Here is an 18,026-nt window from a genome sequence, read left to right as displayed (position 1 = left end):
ATCATCATGTCCATTCTGAGTGGGAATTATGGGGTTGTCGTTCAATTCCTCTAAAGAGCATTTGGCTGGGAAAAGCTGACTTAAACCCAGGTTAGGCAGACATCAAGCTTGTAGGATCTATTTTATTTTCTCCTTGAACCCTTAGAACCACCTCCTGGAGTGAATTATAAAATAGTGGCTGGAGCAGTCTAGAGACTTAAACCCTGCTCAGCCTCGGAATTTGTTTCTAATGCCGGTAGCAAATCCTTGGGTCCTTTCCCTTCTAACCCTTTCCTGATTTTTCCTTCAAACATTGTTCATCTCGTTTAACAGGACATGGTTAAGGCTGCCTGTCAGAAACCGGCGTCTATTTAGCATGAGTCATCAAGGACCTATCTGTAGATTCCTAGCTGTCTTCTAAACTCCCCGGCTTTAAAATAATATTAATTTCCCTGGGGGTCAATTTCAGGTGAGAAATGGGGGGGGGACCTCATTATCAACTGTGTATTAACATTTTCAGTCACAGTGCACAATAGACAACTATGACAAGGTTACTGCCGTGTGTATAGTTCTCCCCTTCCATTCCCCCCCCCCATCTCCTTTTCTCTCCCTCTCTTGCAATGGGGATCGACTGAATCCCTAAAAACAAAATCAACCAAACTAAAAACCTGATCCCCCCCCTTGAAAAGAATAGGAAGGAATAAATTAAAGATAACAATTGAGACTAAACATGTGGGATGTGTGGGTGGCGGTGGAAGAGAGGCATACATGTATCTATGGCTACAACGTGCAGATGACTCTTGGAATGCCTCATTTTGGCCTGACAATCTATGAAGACACTCAATTGAGGGAATTTATGCAAGAAACACCAGCACCAGCCTTCAGTCTCCCTCCTGTCAAAGGCCAACTGGTAGTCTCCATTGCAGCAGAAATTAAGGGAGATTACAGAGAGAGGGAGACGGGGAGGAAACAAAAGAAATCACTCCAATCCTTAATTACAGTTTTTAAAATTCTCCTCCACACCCAAGTTGAGATGAGCCGATGCAAAAATACAGGATCACAAATTAGGGTTGGGGGGAGGGAACAGCCTGAAGTATTTGGGCAGATGGATATTCTGGTTGGCAGGGACATAGGCTGGTAAGGGCTTTCTCCTGAGATAATGAAAAATGACACCTATGGAAGCCTTGAGGATATCACCTGCCCACAACTGATTCATAGGGTCAAGGTAGGATACTTTTGGTTGGCAGTTATGGAGTTACGGATCTGGATGTATTTTAGCATGAAGGGCAGCATACAAATTAATAATGAGATTCCCCCCTCTCCTCCCTCGCCAAATCACAATCATTTTCAATCCAGAATACCTTATGCCAATGTTTCTCAACCTTGACAACTTTAAGACGTGTGGACTTCAACTCCCAGAATTCCCCAGCCAGCATAGCTGTCCACACATCTTAAAGTTGCCAAAGTTGAGAAACATTGCCTTATGCAATTAACCCTGGAACAAGGAGAAAAATCTAACTTATGGATAACAAAACATGAAAAAAAACACTGTTTAAATTGGGAGGTGACTTAATGAAGGCTGCATTTCTATCTGACTTCATTCAAGGCTAGCATCTTGAAGATACTCCTGTATGTTAATATCTTTTCTACCAGCAGCACCTTGGAAGATATTATTTATGTATGCATTTGGTTTTATTGTATTTTATATTGTTTTTATTGTATTTTAATTCATATTTATTTGTTGCTTTTATTGTAAACCGCCCTCGTGAGATGGGCAGTGTCCAAATTTGAAAAATAAATAAATAAATAAATAAATAAATGTTTTTATCATTTAAAATATTTAAACATTAAAATGTTATCATTCCATTTTCCCCCACCCCAATGTCGAGGCATGAGGTAACACCCAACGCTGAAAGATGGGAGATTTAAGGATATGAAATTGTTACAAGATATGCCAATCTCTGGATTATTTTCAAGGAAGGTTAGATTAATTCATGCAGAATAAGGTTACTCATGGTTACCTGTACTATGTAACTAGTACAGTTACTATGATAACTATATCTTTCAACTAGTAACAGGGGCAGAAGGCTTTGGTACACTCTATAATAGGAAACAGGAACAGGAGGCTCTTCAAACAGACGAATGAACATTTTATTACAGTTCAAGACCAGATCATAAAACTTAAAACAACCAAATGCAATTTGGGAATACAATAAAATCTCATTAATTAAGTATAACACCTACTTCTCTGGAGACTCTCCTTCTATCTTTGCCTTGGGGCTTCTTATTGGCAGTTGGCTACCCACTGTGGGAACTGAAAGCTAAGCTATGGTGATCTTTGATCTGATCTAACAGGACTCTCCTGGTGTTCATTCATCCAGACATGTCTCAGGCCTATTTATTTTAATAAGGGGATGGTATCATAGGCTCTTTAATATCTCCAAATTATTTTGCAATAATGTGCATTATCTTAAAAAGCAATTAAGGGTACACTGTGCCTGGAGACAGTTCCTGATCTTAATTAGGGGCAGCGGGCTTCTTTCCCAGTTATTACATAGGAATTTCGTTTATTGAAGACGCTATAAAATAGGCAAGGGGAAAAAGGTGGGGGGGGAAAACACCAACCACTGAGGAGCGATGTTCATTTTGTTTTAAGATAAGGGAGAATGATGGCTAAAAATCTGTACCAAAGATAATTAATCCATTTATGCTCAGAGTTTAAGTCTGAAGACAGAAACTGATGCTTTACCCACATATTTAGGTGATCCCTTTAAACAGATGCACCCCAAGCTAGCAACAGACTTCTCAAGAGCCCGATTAACAAGCTGTCGGGTATGAAAATGGCTGAAGTGAAATGACACAAGGTGTATTGCTCCTGTCAACAGAGCAATTCACATGCCCCCGCTGCAACCCTTTCCTCATTAACACCCAAGCAAGCATTTGATATCTAACAGCAGCTAAGGAGCTTGTAAAAGGAGAAGATTTATCTCTTAACAGCAATTAAATGGCATGCGGAGGAGGAGAAAGTTCAGTTAATAGACAGGTAAAAGCTCTTTCAGAAAGAGCTAACTCCTTCTGTCTTCAGGGACATGTCCATGCAAGGAAGCCACTTCCAGAGAAAGGGGTGTATTTGATCAATGCAGAAATAACCACTTTAAAGAAAAACATTATGGTGTGCTTGGGTGCAGGGGAAGAAGGTAAGCCATGATGACAGAAGAAAAGGCTAATATTTCATACCCTGATGGACGCCAGTCCATAAAAGCTTATTGGGTAATAAATTTCCTGGTCTTTAAGTTGCCACAAAAGGTTTGTTGCTTTTGTTGGAAAGGAGTCTTGAAATCTATTTATCAGGATACAAAGCCCCATGGACTTGATTACTATTCATCTGATTTATCAAATCTTACTTTTTTCCCTTTAACCCATGTATATACATATACAGGTAGCCCTTGCTATCTGACCATAATAGGGACCGGAATTTTGGTTGCTAAGCAATTTGGTCGTTAAGCAATTCGGAGCTGATTTTACATTTTTTACTATGGTCATTAAGCAAATCACCATGGTTGTTAAGCAAATCCAGCTTCCCAATGGACTTTTTTGCCAGAATTCACTTAACAACCATTGTAAAAATGTCACAAATACCAATCACGTGACCAGGGGGTCATAAAGCACTTTTCCCAAGGCTGTCATAACTCTGGACTGGCGTTGAACAAATGGTCATTAAGTGAGGACTACCTGTACCAGAGAAGATCTGTTCTTCTTACTACATGGTGAAGTTACCTTGTGGTATGAAAGAGGAAGCACAGAGAAGTCTCCAAATTCCTCCTGTCCAACCAGCATAACTGAAACAATCATCACTACTAACACTTTCAAACAACTTCTCAGGGTCAAGTAATGGAAAATAACTCTTTCAGGCACTGTTTTGCTGTGTCTCCCTCTAAGAAACCAAAACATCTGTGGTGTAGTTGTAATTTCAACCCTTCCTCATCTGGGACATAGTCATTGATTAATATGAATCATAACAATCCTGTTTCAGAATAGGGGAGAAATATTTCAAGCCCAGTATTGTCATTGGTACACCTTAAGATTTAATAGTGAATAAAGAACTAGTTATGACCAAGCAAAAATACTCTTGGCTATTTGCAGAAAAGGCAGACCATTTTTAGCAATATAGAAACCCAATAAAATAAAAGGATTTGATTTAATGAATATGTACATGTAACAAAGATTTAAAAGATGTGTTTAAATTAGAAACAGGAATGTCTGACATCCCATTTTACTCATATAGTTAAACTCACAGTTCTTTATATCCAGTTTAAGTGGAAAGGTTGGTATTTTTCATCTAGAAAAAAAACTGAAAATAGTTTTTGGGGGTAAGATTATTTATGGAGAAAGGTAGGTATAAATTGATTGTACAATATTAAGGCTTAAAGCATTTTGAGAGAAAAAAACACAAGAGGTACATGGGAGCAAATTTAAATTTAGTGTGGGAAGGTAAATTAACTATAAAACAGAAACAGCTAGAAAGTATAGCATTGTAAAGCTTTAAAAACAAACTTCATTTTAAAGGTTTGTTTAGAGTCTCATAAAAACCACCTGTAAAGCTGTAACTGAGATGCTCACACCATGCACTCTGTGCCCTTTGGAACAGCCTCACTCATCACCTCTGACTTGCATGCTGAAATGGTAGCACAGTTGTAGCTGTCAGATATACCAAGCCTTAACTCTGAGAAGCTGAAGGACTAAAATTGCCATCTGCAAATCACGCAACTGACTGGTTCCTACTGAAGCCAAAAGGGAGCATCCATAGTGAAGAGGCATTGCCTTAAATGAATTGTGAAATATGGCTTCTGCATGAAACAGAACATCCCGTTTTTAGTTGCAACTAATATGGCAACTAATTTAGACTAAAAGATGAATGCAGATATAAAGAGATGACACATGATCCTCAGGTGTCAGCCTTCAGCAATTAGAAAAAATCAGGTTCGGGCCCCAGGTATCTTATTTAGAATTTACTGCCTTCTATTGCATTTTCAACACCCTAGGGTAGAGTTGGGACAGCGTAACCATTAAAAATGCTGCTGGAAAAACAGCACAGGCACAACAGTAGATGCGAGCATAAAGTACACAGGATTTGCTCCAAGGAACATCTGATGACTAAGGGAAAGATGTGGGGGTGGGATGGGGAAATGGTCTGGCAGATGAAGTTGAGCTTTATCAGTATGGAACTAGATGGTTGATGGATTTACTTCTATAGGTGGGCTCAAGCTAGGGCTTATGATGGAGAACAAAAACAACAGCCCCATAGAAAATGGAAAAAGGACCTTCTGTAACAAAGAGGACTATCATCAAATTCAACTTCCTCTGGAAGTTAAGCTGTAATTCTGTATACAGTGGGACATATTTCTAAAGAGTTTGCCCTGAGCGAGAAAGCTGGCTCAAGCAGATTGGCCTCCAGAAGATGCTCCTTGGAGAATTCCACAAAAGGAGGCAGAAAGCCGCTTCCAAAACCTGCAGTGATTTTAACAGATTAATCCGCTAATCAACTGTGCATAAGGATGCCCATGAAAATGGTTATTCTAAAGAAAAAATATGTATTGAGATGTGTTGCAGCAGGCATCCTACTTGGCCTTTTGCTGGGAGGTCAGGGGCTATGAAAAATGGGGGAGATGAGGTAAAAAAGTAGGAGGGATCAAGGCAAAAACTAATTTTGAAATGAATTAAGCAGTTAGGACCATGACTATACATATATTAAACTTTCTATTACTGTTCTATTAATATTTAACACTTGGAAGGTGGTAACACTTGGAAGGGCTCTAGAGCTTCTCCCAAGCCTTCCAGGAGACACGTGCGACCCAGGTATCTCAATTTGTGCAGGTGGGATATAAGGATTCACAGACATAACTGAAAACAGGTTAAGAGAGTGATGTACTAACCCCACACGTATCTTCAGCATGCCATTAAATAACTCAGGGGAGTTGGAGATGATCCAGCCAATATGAATGACAAGTTCCTGTTGAAGAACAGCTTCTCTCTCGTCCTGCAAATTACACTTGTTGTAGATGATGTCTTTAATTGCACTTGGAGACAAGGGATTAGATATAATTTCTTCTTCTTGGCCAAATGCCCCAAGAGTCACCTAAAGGAATATATTAGCAGTAATTAGAAATATAACCCAAACCAGGGAAGCAGTGAGGGACTCCTTATTCATTCTATCTCCTTGTCTCAAAACTCCTGGTTTCCAACAAGACTGGACAGAAGGGACATAAATAGAATGCTGAGTTAAAATCACAGCTGATGGTTAAATGGAGATTTGCATGCCTCTATTATTGCATGCATCTTTAAAAAAAAAAAAAAGTTTGTCCCTAAGGGCAGAGTAATGACTTGGGAGAGTGTATGTTCAGAAAGAGGTTTGATCTATCCTGTTTATTTCTTATGATTAAAACTAGCTAGGCATAATAACATATAAATTATTCTGGTCCCTTCTCTGGAGGGGGCAATGTTCTTTCTCCATGGCCACCAATAATTCCCCACAGCTCAAAGAGTTGCCAGATTTGAAGTGTTCCTTCTAGACTACCAAACCAGCAGAGACTAACTTAACCATCAGCTTCAACTATCCCTCAGTTCCTCTCCAATCTTAGAAGGAAGGAGCAGGGGACAAAAATAAAAACAGTTGGCTTGTAGGGTACCAATTTAGATTACACTGGGGGATGTAGGAATACATTCAAGTGCTTATACATTCAAATACTTATTGACTACGCTCCTCATGTTTAAGGGATGCTTCACAATATTTTCTATTCTACATTTTAATGCAACGCTAGTCCCAACTATGAGTAAGGCATCACATTTTCTGACTCTGAGTGTGTTCTTCACATGCTTTTGATGTCAGGGCAATCATAATGCTATCTGTCCCTCTCAGGATTAAAAGGCTTCAGTTCTTCCCAATCTTCCAAGTTAATTCAAAGAAACCATTACCATCACCACTCCAGCTTCAGATAGGGTTAATTGATATCTCTACTGGTGTTCACCATGGTAAGGCGAAGATGAAGAAGCTTTACCTCTCACAGGGAACTTAACATGAATAGGTAATTAATTTATTTCCTTAACAACTGTGACGGGACAGACAGCATTACATCTTTACTGGCTCTTTAATTCAAACAAAAGACACTGGATGGACAGGACACCAACAGCCAAAGCAAAGGACAACAAAAAGGGCCAAATCATGCTAGGCAAGAATGGGCTATCAAAAATGACTGCATTGCATATTTGTAATGGAAAAGCCCTCTATAAAACTGTATTACCTCCATAATGCTAGTTGGCCAGAAGTAGGCATAGTGTTTTATAAACATGTCTGCTCAATCAAATGCAACATGGGTCTCAAAGCTATACCCTACGTGTATTGGTTAGAGGTGCTTAAGAGGCTACCAAATTTCAGATGACAATCTCTGGCAAAAACATCTGTAGATAAACTTAGCAAAATCTGGACCTTTCAAACGTATAGAGAAAGACTGTTTTTTAAAAATCTTCTTAACCTATTAAATCTAAAGGGGAAAAAAAAAACCTTTGCAAAAGAAATGCTTCCAGCACACCTGACCTGAAGCTACATTAGCCTCTGAAATTGATTTACTTCCTTGAAGTTGATTGGATTATCAAGCCTACAGTTAATCACTTATACCTTTACACTTTGAAAAAAGTATTGGAAGTTAATGAATCAGTAACAGAGTTCCAGCCATTCCTAAGAAAATTCTCTAATATTTGTATCTCTAAGTATGGAGGCTCCTAATGTGATTTAGAACCCTGGATCCTAAATATATTTAAACCCTGGATCCTAAATCTTGGACAGAACCTTCAGTGTAGACAAGGATCCACAGCATTCCACATGGAAAAAAATTAAGTCTATGTGCGCTCAGGCAGGGACCTGACTTACTCTGTGTAACAATACCAGGCATTAAGCATATAAATGATACAATAGTACAGTATCTCCTACAGCAATATAAGGAAAGCAACTTACATCTGAAAGATATACAATATTGTTCTCATTTTACAGCTACAGTATAAAACCAGCCTGTGCCAAGGTCCCCCAATTTTGCTAAAATTTGTGCTAAATTTTGAAAATAGGTTTACCAAATTCAGAAGAACAGAGAGAATGTGTAACCCTCCAGTTAGTGTTGAATTCCAGCTCATGTGAACCGTAGCTGATGTTGATGGAGTTCAACAGGATCTGGAGTACCTTCTGTTGACCAGCAAAACAGAAAAATCTGCCAAATGGGCAACAGCTACAGTAATTATATGGCACTGTACATTATTTATGATCTTAAAATCTATTTTAAGGTTTGTGTATATGTATACAAATAAATAGCCCAGGGTTTTTCTGCTTGGCTTTAACCTGAATATTAAAGATATTATTTTTCTCAATGATGCAAATTCTGTCCCCCAACTAAACTGAATGAAAAAAACTGGATAGCGTTTTAAAGGTAGACCTCTCAGGAAGGGAACTAAGAAGCATAACCAACATGTTAACCACCGTTAACAAGAAGTAAGAAAAGATGTTCACAAGCTCTATAAAAAGGCTAACAGTGCAAGGTTGAACAAATTACCTAGACTGGACCTTCATAATTTTTAAACACTTTTTTTTTTGTTCATTCTTCTTCTTTTTTTAAAGCATAGTTTGCAAGTGATTTTGAAAGCCTACATCTTATGGTTTACCTGATTAATATAATCTGAAAAATGCAGACTTACCTGCTTGCCCTGAACTAAAACATTAGTAATAGATGGGGCAAGGCTGTCCACTAGCTTACATAAAAGGCTTGCTGCGAAGCGCACAACAGACCTGAGGGTAGAAAACAAAGCAATCCAGCTGGAAATTAAATGTTAGTTTGATGAATTCAAGAATTTGATTGAAAGTTTGTTGCCATGCCTGACCAATGACTAAACATTTACATTTGTATATGGTATTTGGACCCAGGGTACCTCTTCATAAAATTGGGTGGAGGAGTGGCTGGTGGAAGAGCAGCTAAATCATGAATTATTCAATTATAGAAGCAAGAACACTAAGGATTGTACTGGAATAGCACTTATTAAACTACATAAATTGTAAGAAAATGCTGTTCTTTCTTGACATCATGGGAAGATTGACATCATGTAAGGAGCCAGTATTTTATTACTTTACACTTCCCTGGCAATTTGCATTAAAAATCTCTCGCACAGGTAGATGTTTTGAAACTTCGGAATTTGATTTTCCATCAAATTGTACTGTTCCATTTTTGCACAAGAAATCAAGGACTTCCAGCTTTCTCAAGAAACTCCTTAAGAAAGCAGAAGTCCCATAGTTTTCTGTTGTACAGGAAAGGACAAAACTTGCAAACTGTATTTAGCATCCATTAACAAACTCCTAGTCCTGAAAATAAAACATTACGTATCCCTCTCTTCATATGCAGTCAATGATTTTCAACAGCCTCTTTCAGCCAATCACCAAACACCAAAGGTTTAATGATGGATACAGATGGCAATGAGATCATCACAAGCAAGTTTACTTTCTGATAAACAAGAATTAAGGATAAGTTATAGAGGCAGCCAACACATGATGAAAATTACAGGTGATTAGACAATTATCTGATCAATGCAACTGCATAACAATCATGGCCATATGATTGGATTAAATGAGGGTGGTTAATCTTTCTTTCTTAGAATGAACAAAATGCACTTCCGCTAGCAAACTATCTGTCTACCCATTCATCCATCTATCCATCTGTTGCTGGACTACACTGCTTAGATATCAGAAAGCAAATGCTTGAATGAAATAAAAAAGAACATTATTAAGAAAGTGGCAGGACTTTTTTTCTTTCTTCATGATCCCATTTTCCTTCTGTGTTATTCTTTTAGAGGTATACCTGAAGGCAAGGACTGGGTTTCTTTTTCTGATTGTAAGCTGCTACAAGAGTGCAATAAAAATCCTATGAAGAAGGAAAGAACAGAGGAGAGGAGAGGAGAGGAGAATATACTCTACCTGCATATTGCCCCCGCCACTTCTTATACTTGCAATTTTATTTTATTTGGAGCATTTATTTTTGTGTATGAAAGGAGCTTTACTGTTTAATGTGAAAAAAAAGAATAAGAAAGTATTCTTTGTATTCCCTGCCCCTCCAAAGGACACTTCACAATTTGGGGGATGGCACTTCTCCCCAGAATCAGTATGTTGTTTCTGTCTCCCTATCTGTCTGTCTACCTACCTACCAACCTACCATATTGGAATTAATGGGTAAATCTTATACAAAAGATGCAACACAGATAACTAACCTCAGCAAAAACAGCAGTAGAAGGATTCTCTTTCTCCCTCCGTGTGTGTGTGTGTGTGTGTGTGTGTGTGTGTGAATGAACTTAAAGAAAATGAGACCATATAAAGTGCTAGGATTAAAAACGGGCTGAAGCTTTTCAAAGTGATTTGCTATTAATACAGCTATTACGCTAGAAAACAAACTGGATATCCCATGTTGTCTAATACAGGCTTTGGAAGTAGAATAATGACGTATCAGAATTAATGAATGAGTGTGTGATAGTCTGCTAAGTTAGCACAAAATCCATCAGCCAAATTGATTTTGAGTTTGACGACAATGGATGCACACACTCTTCAAAATCAAGTGCAAAGCTTTTTTTTTTTCTCTTGCAAAAAACATGAACGGATACCATCAAAATGCAAATCAGCCACACGTCTCAAGCAGTACTGTTTCAAACCTGGATGCACTTTACCTGCTTCCCATGGACTAACAAAGTTGTAATATGGGGGGCTAAAGAGGAAGTCAATTTCTGAATGCATGCCGCACTGCAGCGTAGAACCAACCTAGATTTAGTATACAAAATTTATAAAAGAGGGGTTCAAAAGAAGACGATTTTCACACCTACTCTAAATACAATCCTCTTGGTAGTCCAAGTATTTTGAGCACTAGTTTAGGCTTTCTGAAGTGGGTGAGAGCTGTTCCTTGTGAATCAGAACTTGGATTTGCAAAACTAGTCCTGTGATATATCTTCACATGTACAATTAGGGAATTCTCTATTACTCGATTCACTGGTGGCCCTAGTTTATTTATTCGCTTACTGTTTTAAGGGTGAGAAGAAGCCTCCCTAACTAGGCTCCTTGAAGATGTTTTAGAGGTTCAATCCTAGCTAGCATGATTTAATGGTCACCAATAAAGGGAGTTGTCACCCAAACTCAGGTAAATTAGACCATTTGCCTAAAATATTTTATTTATATTTATTTATTTATATGTTAAATTTGGTCACCACCCATCTCACTAGGGAGCAACTCTGGGTGGCTTACAGTAAACACAAGAATAAATATTAATTAAAATACAGTAAAAATACAGTAAAAACCATTCATACATAAACAATAATATTTCCTAAGGTACTGCTGGTAGGTAAGGATATTAACCTACAGAATAACTGTGACACCATGAAGAGAGGTTGTACCTCTCTCCCAGAAACAATGGGCTGGTGGTTGTACACAGAACGCTAATCTAACACAGCCATTCTTATAACCTTGGCCAATTACGTTCTATTCTGAGATCAAAATGGGTTGTGGAAAGATTGTGAGACACCTTTTCTTATACAACTGTGGGAGAAGAGCGGGAGATGCCAAAGGAACCTAATCAAAGCCTAAGAGCCAACATGGGTAAGTGTATTGTTTCCCAACACACCTCACTATACAACTGTGATATCAATACACCTCGCTATCAAAACTGATATGGAAAGCAAGGCATCAAAGAGATCCTAACCGGCTGGGAAGCGGAGATCATGGATTTTCAAAACAGCGTAACTGTTTAACATTTAGTAAATATAATTTAATAGATGACTAGTTTCCAGAGCAACAGGATAAATTCATCAAATTAATAATATCCACATTGCAGTTAACATACATCTTTTATAGCACCCTTACAGCACACGTTGCGTAATACCAATAATGCCCTGTTTCAGCAATCTGCGTTCTCTTACTCTGTATTACCGCTCAGAGAGTAAATCCTTAGCAAAGGTACTAATGAGCTAGACCTAGTGTCTATGTCAGTGTTTCTCAACCTTGGCAGCTTAAAGATGTGTGGACTTCAACTCCCAGAATTGCTGGCTGGGGAATTCTGGGAGTTGAAGTCCACACATCTTCAAGCTGCCAAGGTTGAGAAACATTGGTCTGTGTGTTAGTACTCCATTCTGAAGCAAATGAAGACGAGATTCACCTATCTATGAATGAATGCAGATGAAAAGTTTACAGGTGGCAATCCAACCCTAACTTAGCTTCCACCTTCTGTTTTATAAATTAAGCACTGACTCATATAGCCAGTACCAGCACACTGAGACATATCCATCTGAATCCCAGGAGACATGGCTTATGCAAAATGAGTAGATGTGTATCCGCTTAAACTGCCCCAAATGAGCGTAGACTGCAATGCAAAAACTTAACATGGAACTGGAAAGTATACAAACCAGAGCTTTTTGCTGCCAGCTTTTCGGTATATTCTTTCAATGTGATCAGAGACAGTGCCTAATTCGTACATAAAATGGCAAAGACAAAAACACAGGGAAACAGTATGATTACACTGCAGCTGTATTTCCACGTTATCAGCTTATCTTATTCCAGAGGTTAATGGCAGCATTACCAACTACTCCCGCTGTGGGAAACAGCAGATGAACACCACTTTTCCACACAGGTTTATGCAAATATTTAAGCAGATATGGATATTTTGTTTAAAATACCCTTCAGGTTTCTGGCAGAAATCAACAGTTGTACCTTGTTTTCTTCAGCAACTGTAGCCTGCAGTGCTACTCTGACAGCATATAAACTAGCCTACACTTATGTAATTTGATTCCAGCTGAATAACTACCATTCCAGCATTAAAATTTATGCTGGGATTTCAAGTAATGTTTTGGGGAATTGCTTTGCGCTCATGTGCTAGCTGGGTTCTCCTAAGCTCTTCTTTGTACTGCTTTTAAGAAACTGGGCCATGAGAATGACTTTGCTGGAACATGGTAGATTAGCCAAAAACAGGAGCAAACAGCTGGGAAGAATTATTTAAACGCTATGAATCCCAGCACAGATTTTTGCTGTAATCCTTCTTTAGAGATTCAGTATTTATTATATAATGCTAAGAACAACCAAAAACAAGTCCTTCCTATAGTACTAAAAGGCGGGGAACCCATCATTCCAAAATTAGAATTAAAATACACAAATCAGGCTTTGAAGTAGGAATAAAGCAAAGGAAATAGAATACACAAGCTGACCAGGGTGCCCTATTTGATATGAATGTTTTGGTGGTATGAGGATTTATGTTTTCATTAGCAAGTTGAGGGTGGTTGTTACGATGTATTTACAATAAGGCCTTTGAATACTTAAAAGTAATGAAAGACATTTTTAAATGGATGTGGCTGTTAAGAGCCCCATGGGAATATTATCCTACTCTATTACATCACTATTTTCTATAATAGGTGTCCTATAACACATAAGGTACGATACAAGACAAAATGTGAAAGAGCACACAACTCTGCTTCATTTTAGTAGATGGACCTTGCTTCCTCCAATGGCTTGTATGGAATCATAAACGGTTCCACAAATAGCATGCAAGCTATTTAAAAGAGTCAATGCAGGCAACGGTTCATTCCACTTTCCGGCATGCACCCTCTCTTTCCCGCTTCAAACAGAAAGTGCTTTAACAGAGAGCAAGTTAGCAATGCTGCTCGCTCTCTGCATGTTGGGTATTCACGTTCCACGAACAGATAAGCCACAGAGCCTCCTGCCACAGTACCTTCCTTGGTGATGAAATGTGGACCTTCCCTTTTGAGCAAAATGTTCAACAGAATTATCTGACTTGCTAGGCAGCTGCAGTCCTGTCAAGGAATCATCATCAAAAGTAAAGGGTTAGTAGGGAGACGTGGGAATCTCTCAAGGTTAAAGAACAAACCCTGCTGATTGTTTGTTGAAGCTGTGGACGAGACACACGGGGGCCTTCTGCTTAAGTGGGGGCGGGGGCGTGAATCTCTTCTGACACAGCAGCCCTCTCCATCATTTCCTATGCTGGCAAGTAATGCTAATGGGGATACTTTTTCAAATCTCAAATTTCTTCCTTGACTTTTATAGGAAGATCTCGCTTTGGTCACTGGGACCTTTAAAAATACAGGAGCAGTTTCTCAGTATAAATGAGGACATAAGCTATCAAGACAAGCTCTCCCTGGAATCCTTTTTCAGTACCTGCATGACTCCCCCCTTCTTGATCATATCTATTTATCCCCCCTCCGTCAAGTTGTCCATCCTTCTCTACCCATCAACCAATGCTCTGTGGTTATGATGTTTTCACTGGTTTGTTTTTTGAGGGTACTGCCCTCTTAAAGGTTCTTTTTTTCTTGATGTTTTCTTCATCCTCCTATGAAACTTCAGCTTGACATGGAGGGATGCTGGGTTTTTAATTTTAACCAAATTCCAGGAAGTCTTTCATCAGAAATGATTATCTATGGAATACTGACTCAGCAAAGCGAAGCCTGTTTCTGAAACCGCGCTCCTTAGTGAAATATCTGGACTGCTCGTAATATCTAGAAAATTCTGGACCATGTTTTGTGTTGCCTTCCAAATCATCGTAACTGTTGGTGCTGCAACATCTGCAGCAAACCAAAATGACACCAAAATGCCAACATGCGTACAATGGTATCATGCAAATGCTGTGGCCTGATGCCTAACACACATATGTGTGTTGCAATATTGACACATGTTGTCATTATTTGTCCACTTTTCCAGATGCCCACACTTTGGTGTGTTTTACCTATTTTGAAGAAGAAAAAAGGGTGATGTCTGGAAACAATTCATGAATGTGATTACTTATTTAGGTTTTTTAAAAAAACTGATTGTGCTTCTTTAAAAAAAATAACCTTCAGTACAAGACATATGTCAAGCATTTATAAACTCACATTCAGTTTCTGAAGTATCTCATAAACTGGCTTGTTTTTCCAATCATTACTATTAATATCTGGCTGCTGTTCCAACTCAGTTGCATTTGGTGTGCTGGTTTGCCTCTTGACTTTTGAATGTTTTGGAAGTTCCAGTTCTTCAAAACTCTTAAATTCTGGAGGCCTGCGGAAAGAAATTTTGAAGCCTGAAAAATCTAATGTATGCTTTTATGATCTACCTTTTCAACACGACACTGAACTAAGTAAAATAATCTAGAAAGCCAATTTGAGATGCATTAAGTTATTGTTTTACTAAATTTCAGATATACATACTCTTCTGTATCACTGATTCTTAAGAAATCCAATTGTTCAACCACTGCTCCAGAGATTAATGTCTGAAATAAAAAAGAGGAATGGGAGAGAAAAATAATAAAAGTTAGTAGGAAGATGAGAAATCCATATTTTGCTGTTATATACAGCATTGCGCATTGCTTTTAAAAATACAACCTCAGAGAGAGAGAGGGAGATAGACTATAGACAAACAGATACTAGATAGAGACAGACAGATGGAGGGAGGGAGTGGATTGAAAGAGAGAGAGATTTGAAGATGTACTAGCAAACTTTTATACATAGTTTATTCAAATATATGCTGTTTCTGGACACACCTTTTCAAATATCTGCTGTCTGGATTTAGGAGATCAACAGATACTAGCAGACCCTGCTCACTGTTGCTCATACATGTTAGCAGATTGTGCCAATTTACCATCACTGAAATCTGTGGCACATTTTCTTTCACCTCCCTTTCTTTTATAGCAGTGACATTTCAGTTTCTGTATAGGTTAAACCAGAAAAAAATAAGTAGGTTCTATAAAATTTCCTCCCACCCCTTGGAATACTTTCTTCTTTAGGCTGGATATCCAGGTTGGGTATTGATACAGAATGATGCCACCTATGCCCATTAGTGTTGGAGATGTAGGTAATCATTTCACTCCAAAGTGGGTTGTCCTCCAACATTGCTACAGATCAGTCTGGATAACCAATGGGGTATTTTTTTCTCCTTGCAATTTGTCAAGCGGAGACATTTTGGAGAACAAACGTTAGCTGCTGAGGAGGACAGCAATGCTCCTCCAAGTAAGGCCTTCTTTCAGCAGGTCTTGGTGGGAAAAAGAAGGGACCCAATCTGCCGCTGAACTACAAAGGGAATTAGTTATGTCCCTAGAGGCAGAAAAATGAAAGGAATTTTTAATGCACGCTAGCTGCTTCCTTGATGAATTAACCAAGAGTTGACTGGGTTGATAGTTATACAGTATCTGGCCTTGGGGTATTTAGATGTATTTTTACACTAGTACCATAGCTCTGGTTTTTTTTTTCCCCCAGACGGATGCATATTTCTATTTGCTGACCCATCACCTTCATTCCGGGTGTGAGCAACCGAGTCACTGAAATGTTTTAATGCATGCTAAAGCAGAGAGTAATCTGCAGAACTTTTAGTACAGTTTTAGCATATCAGAAGTTTAGCAGCAGACGGTATGATTTTTATTTCCTCAAATTAAAAAAAAAACAAAACTCCTGCATTTCTGTTCCCAGTTATCCTAAGAGATAAGCATCTCTGAAACTTTAACTCTCAGCATATAATCCCAAATCTTTAAAACTACTTGCACAGGTTTTCAGCAAATTCAGGGCAAACTTGCTATCTTTCCTTAGCTCAGCATTTCTCAAAAATACATTCAGGATATTAATCATGGACCCTTATTCCTCCTGTCCAGGCACAAGGCGGAGCAACTGACCTTTAACTCTTGGGGTGATAACTCCTCTGCTTACCTACACAGTCTCTAGTCCAGTGTTCCTCAACCTCAGCAACTTTAAGATGTGTGGACTTCAACTCCCAGAACTCCCCAGCCAGCATGGCTGGCTGGGGAGTTCTGGGAGTTGAAGTCTACACATCTTAAAGTTGCTGAGGTTGAGGAACACAGCTCTAGTCAAAGAATTCCTTTTTTCCTTAGCCATAGCTACTGGGGACTAGCTTATTTATTTATTTACTTATTTATGGACTTGTTTATTTATTTATTTGGATTTCTTAGCCACCCAACTCCACTGGACTCTGGGCAGCGTAAAAAACTAGGAAAAAAAACCCATAAAAACAGATTAAAAACATCAAATCAGACGGACAGCCCTGACCAAAAGAATTGTATAGAGAGCAAAATCAGACAAAACCAACCAGGAACAAACAATAATAAGACATCAACCCCAGGCCTTTATGGGACCAAAGCTAGGTTTTCAGAGCTTTCCAAAACCCCAGGAGAACGGGCGCTGTCCTTATCTCTGGGGGGATGCTGTTCAGAGGGTGGGGGCCGTGACAGAGAAGGCATGCGTCATTGATCCCACAAGATGACAACATTTAATGGAGGGGACCTGAAGTGCATCCACTCTGCTGGAACATACTGGGTGGGCAGAAATGATTGGAGACAAGTGGTTCCTCAGATATTCAGGCTCTATCTATCTATCTATCTATCTATCTATCTATCTATCTATCTATCTATCTATCTATCACGTTTATATAGCCGCCCATCTCACACAAAGTGACTCTGGGCAGCGTTGTTGTTGTTGTTGTTTAGTCGTTAAGTCGTGTCCGACTCTTCGTGACCCCATGAACCATATTGCGCCAGGCCTTCCTGTCCTTCACTGCCTCCCTGAGTTTGCTCAGTTTCATGCTCATTGCTTCAGTGATGCTATCTAACCATCTCATCCTCTGCCGTCCTCTTCTCCTTTTGCCTTCAATCTTTCCCAGCATCAGGGTCTTCTCCGAAGAGATCTCTCTTCGCATTAGGTGACCAAAATATCTGAGCTTGAGCTTCATTATCGATCCTTCCAATGAGCAATCAGGGTTGATTTCCTTTAAGATTGACTGGTTTGACCTCCTAGCAGTCCAGGGGACTCTCAAGAGTCTTCTCCAGCACCACAGTTCAAAGGCATCAATTCTTCAGCGCTCGGCCTTTTTTATGGTCCAGGTCTCACAGCCATACATTACTACTGGAAAAACCATAGCTTTGACTATGCGGATCTTTGTCGGCAAGGTGACGTCTCTGCTTTTTAATATGCTATCTAGGCTTGCCATAGCTTTCCTCCCAAGGAGC

At 39.1% G+C, this 18,026-nt stretch overlaps 1 protein-coding gene across 3 annotated transcripts in view; it reads right to left on the bottom strand.

The window, feature by feature from the left end:
* Positions 1 to 18,026, bottom strand: part of PHKB (phosphorylase kinase regulatory subunit beta) — a 101,377-nt gene that overhangs the window by 10,585 nt on the left and 72,766 nt on the right. For 2 of the 3 annotated variants that reach the window (XM_088136102.1, XM_088136103.1), the window contains 6 exons: positions 15,226 to 15,287; positions 14,914 to 15,076; positions 13,761 to 13,842; positions 12,445 to 12,502; positions 8,716 to 8,806; positions 5,913 to 6,115 (listed from right to left, as the gene is read on the bottom strand). In XM_088136102.1, the coding sequence (XP_087992228.1) occupies positions 5,913 to 6,115; positions 8,716 to 8,806; positions 12,445 to 12,502; positions 13,761 to 13,842; positions 14,914 to 15,076; positions 15,226 to 15,287 (659 nt within the window). The remainder of the gene's footprint in view (positions 1 to 5,912; positions 6,116 to 8,715; positions 8,807 to 12,444; positions 12,503 to 13,760; positions 13,843 to 14,913; positions 15,077 to 15,225; positions 15,288 to 18,026) is intronic. The other variant, XM_088136104.1, reaches the window with a different exon arrangement.

The sequence above is a fragment of the Python bivittatus genome, unplaced genomic scaffold (assembly GCF_059951505.1).
Source record: "Python bivittatus isolate LINGU-HERP-01145 unplaced genomic scaffold, Pbiv_v1 ctg000190_np1212, whole genome shotgun sequence".
Lineage (NCBI taxonomy): Eukaryota > Metazoa > Chordata > Lepidosauria > Squamata > Pythonidae > Python > Python bivittatus.
This window is presented reverse-complemented; position numbering and strand designations above follow the sequence as displayed.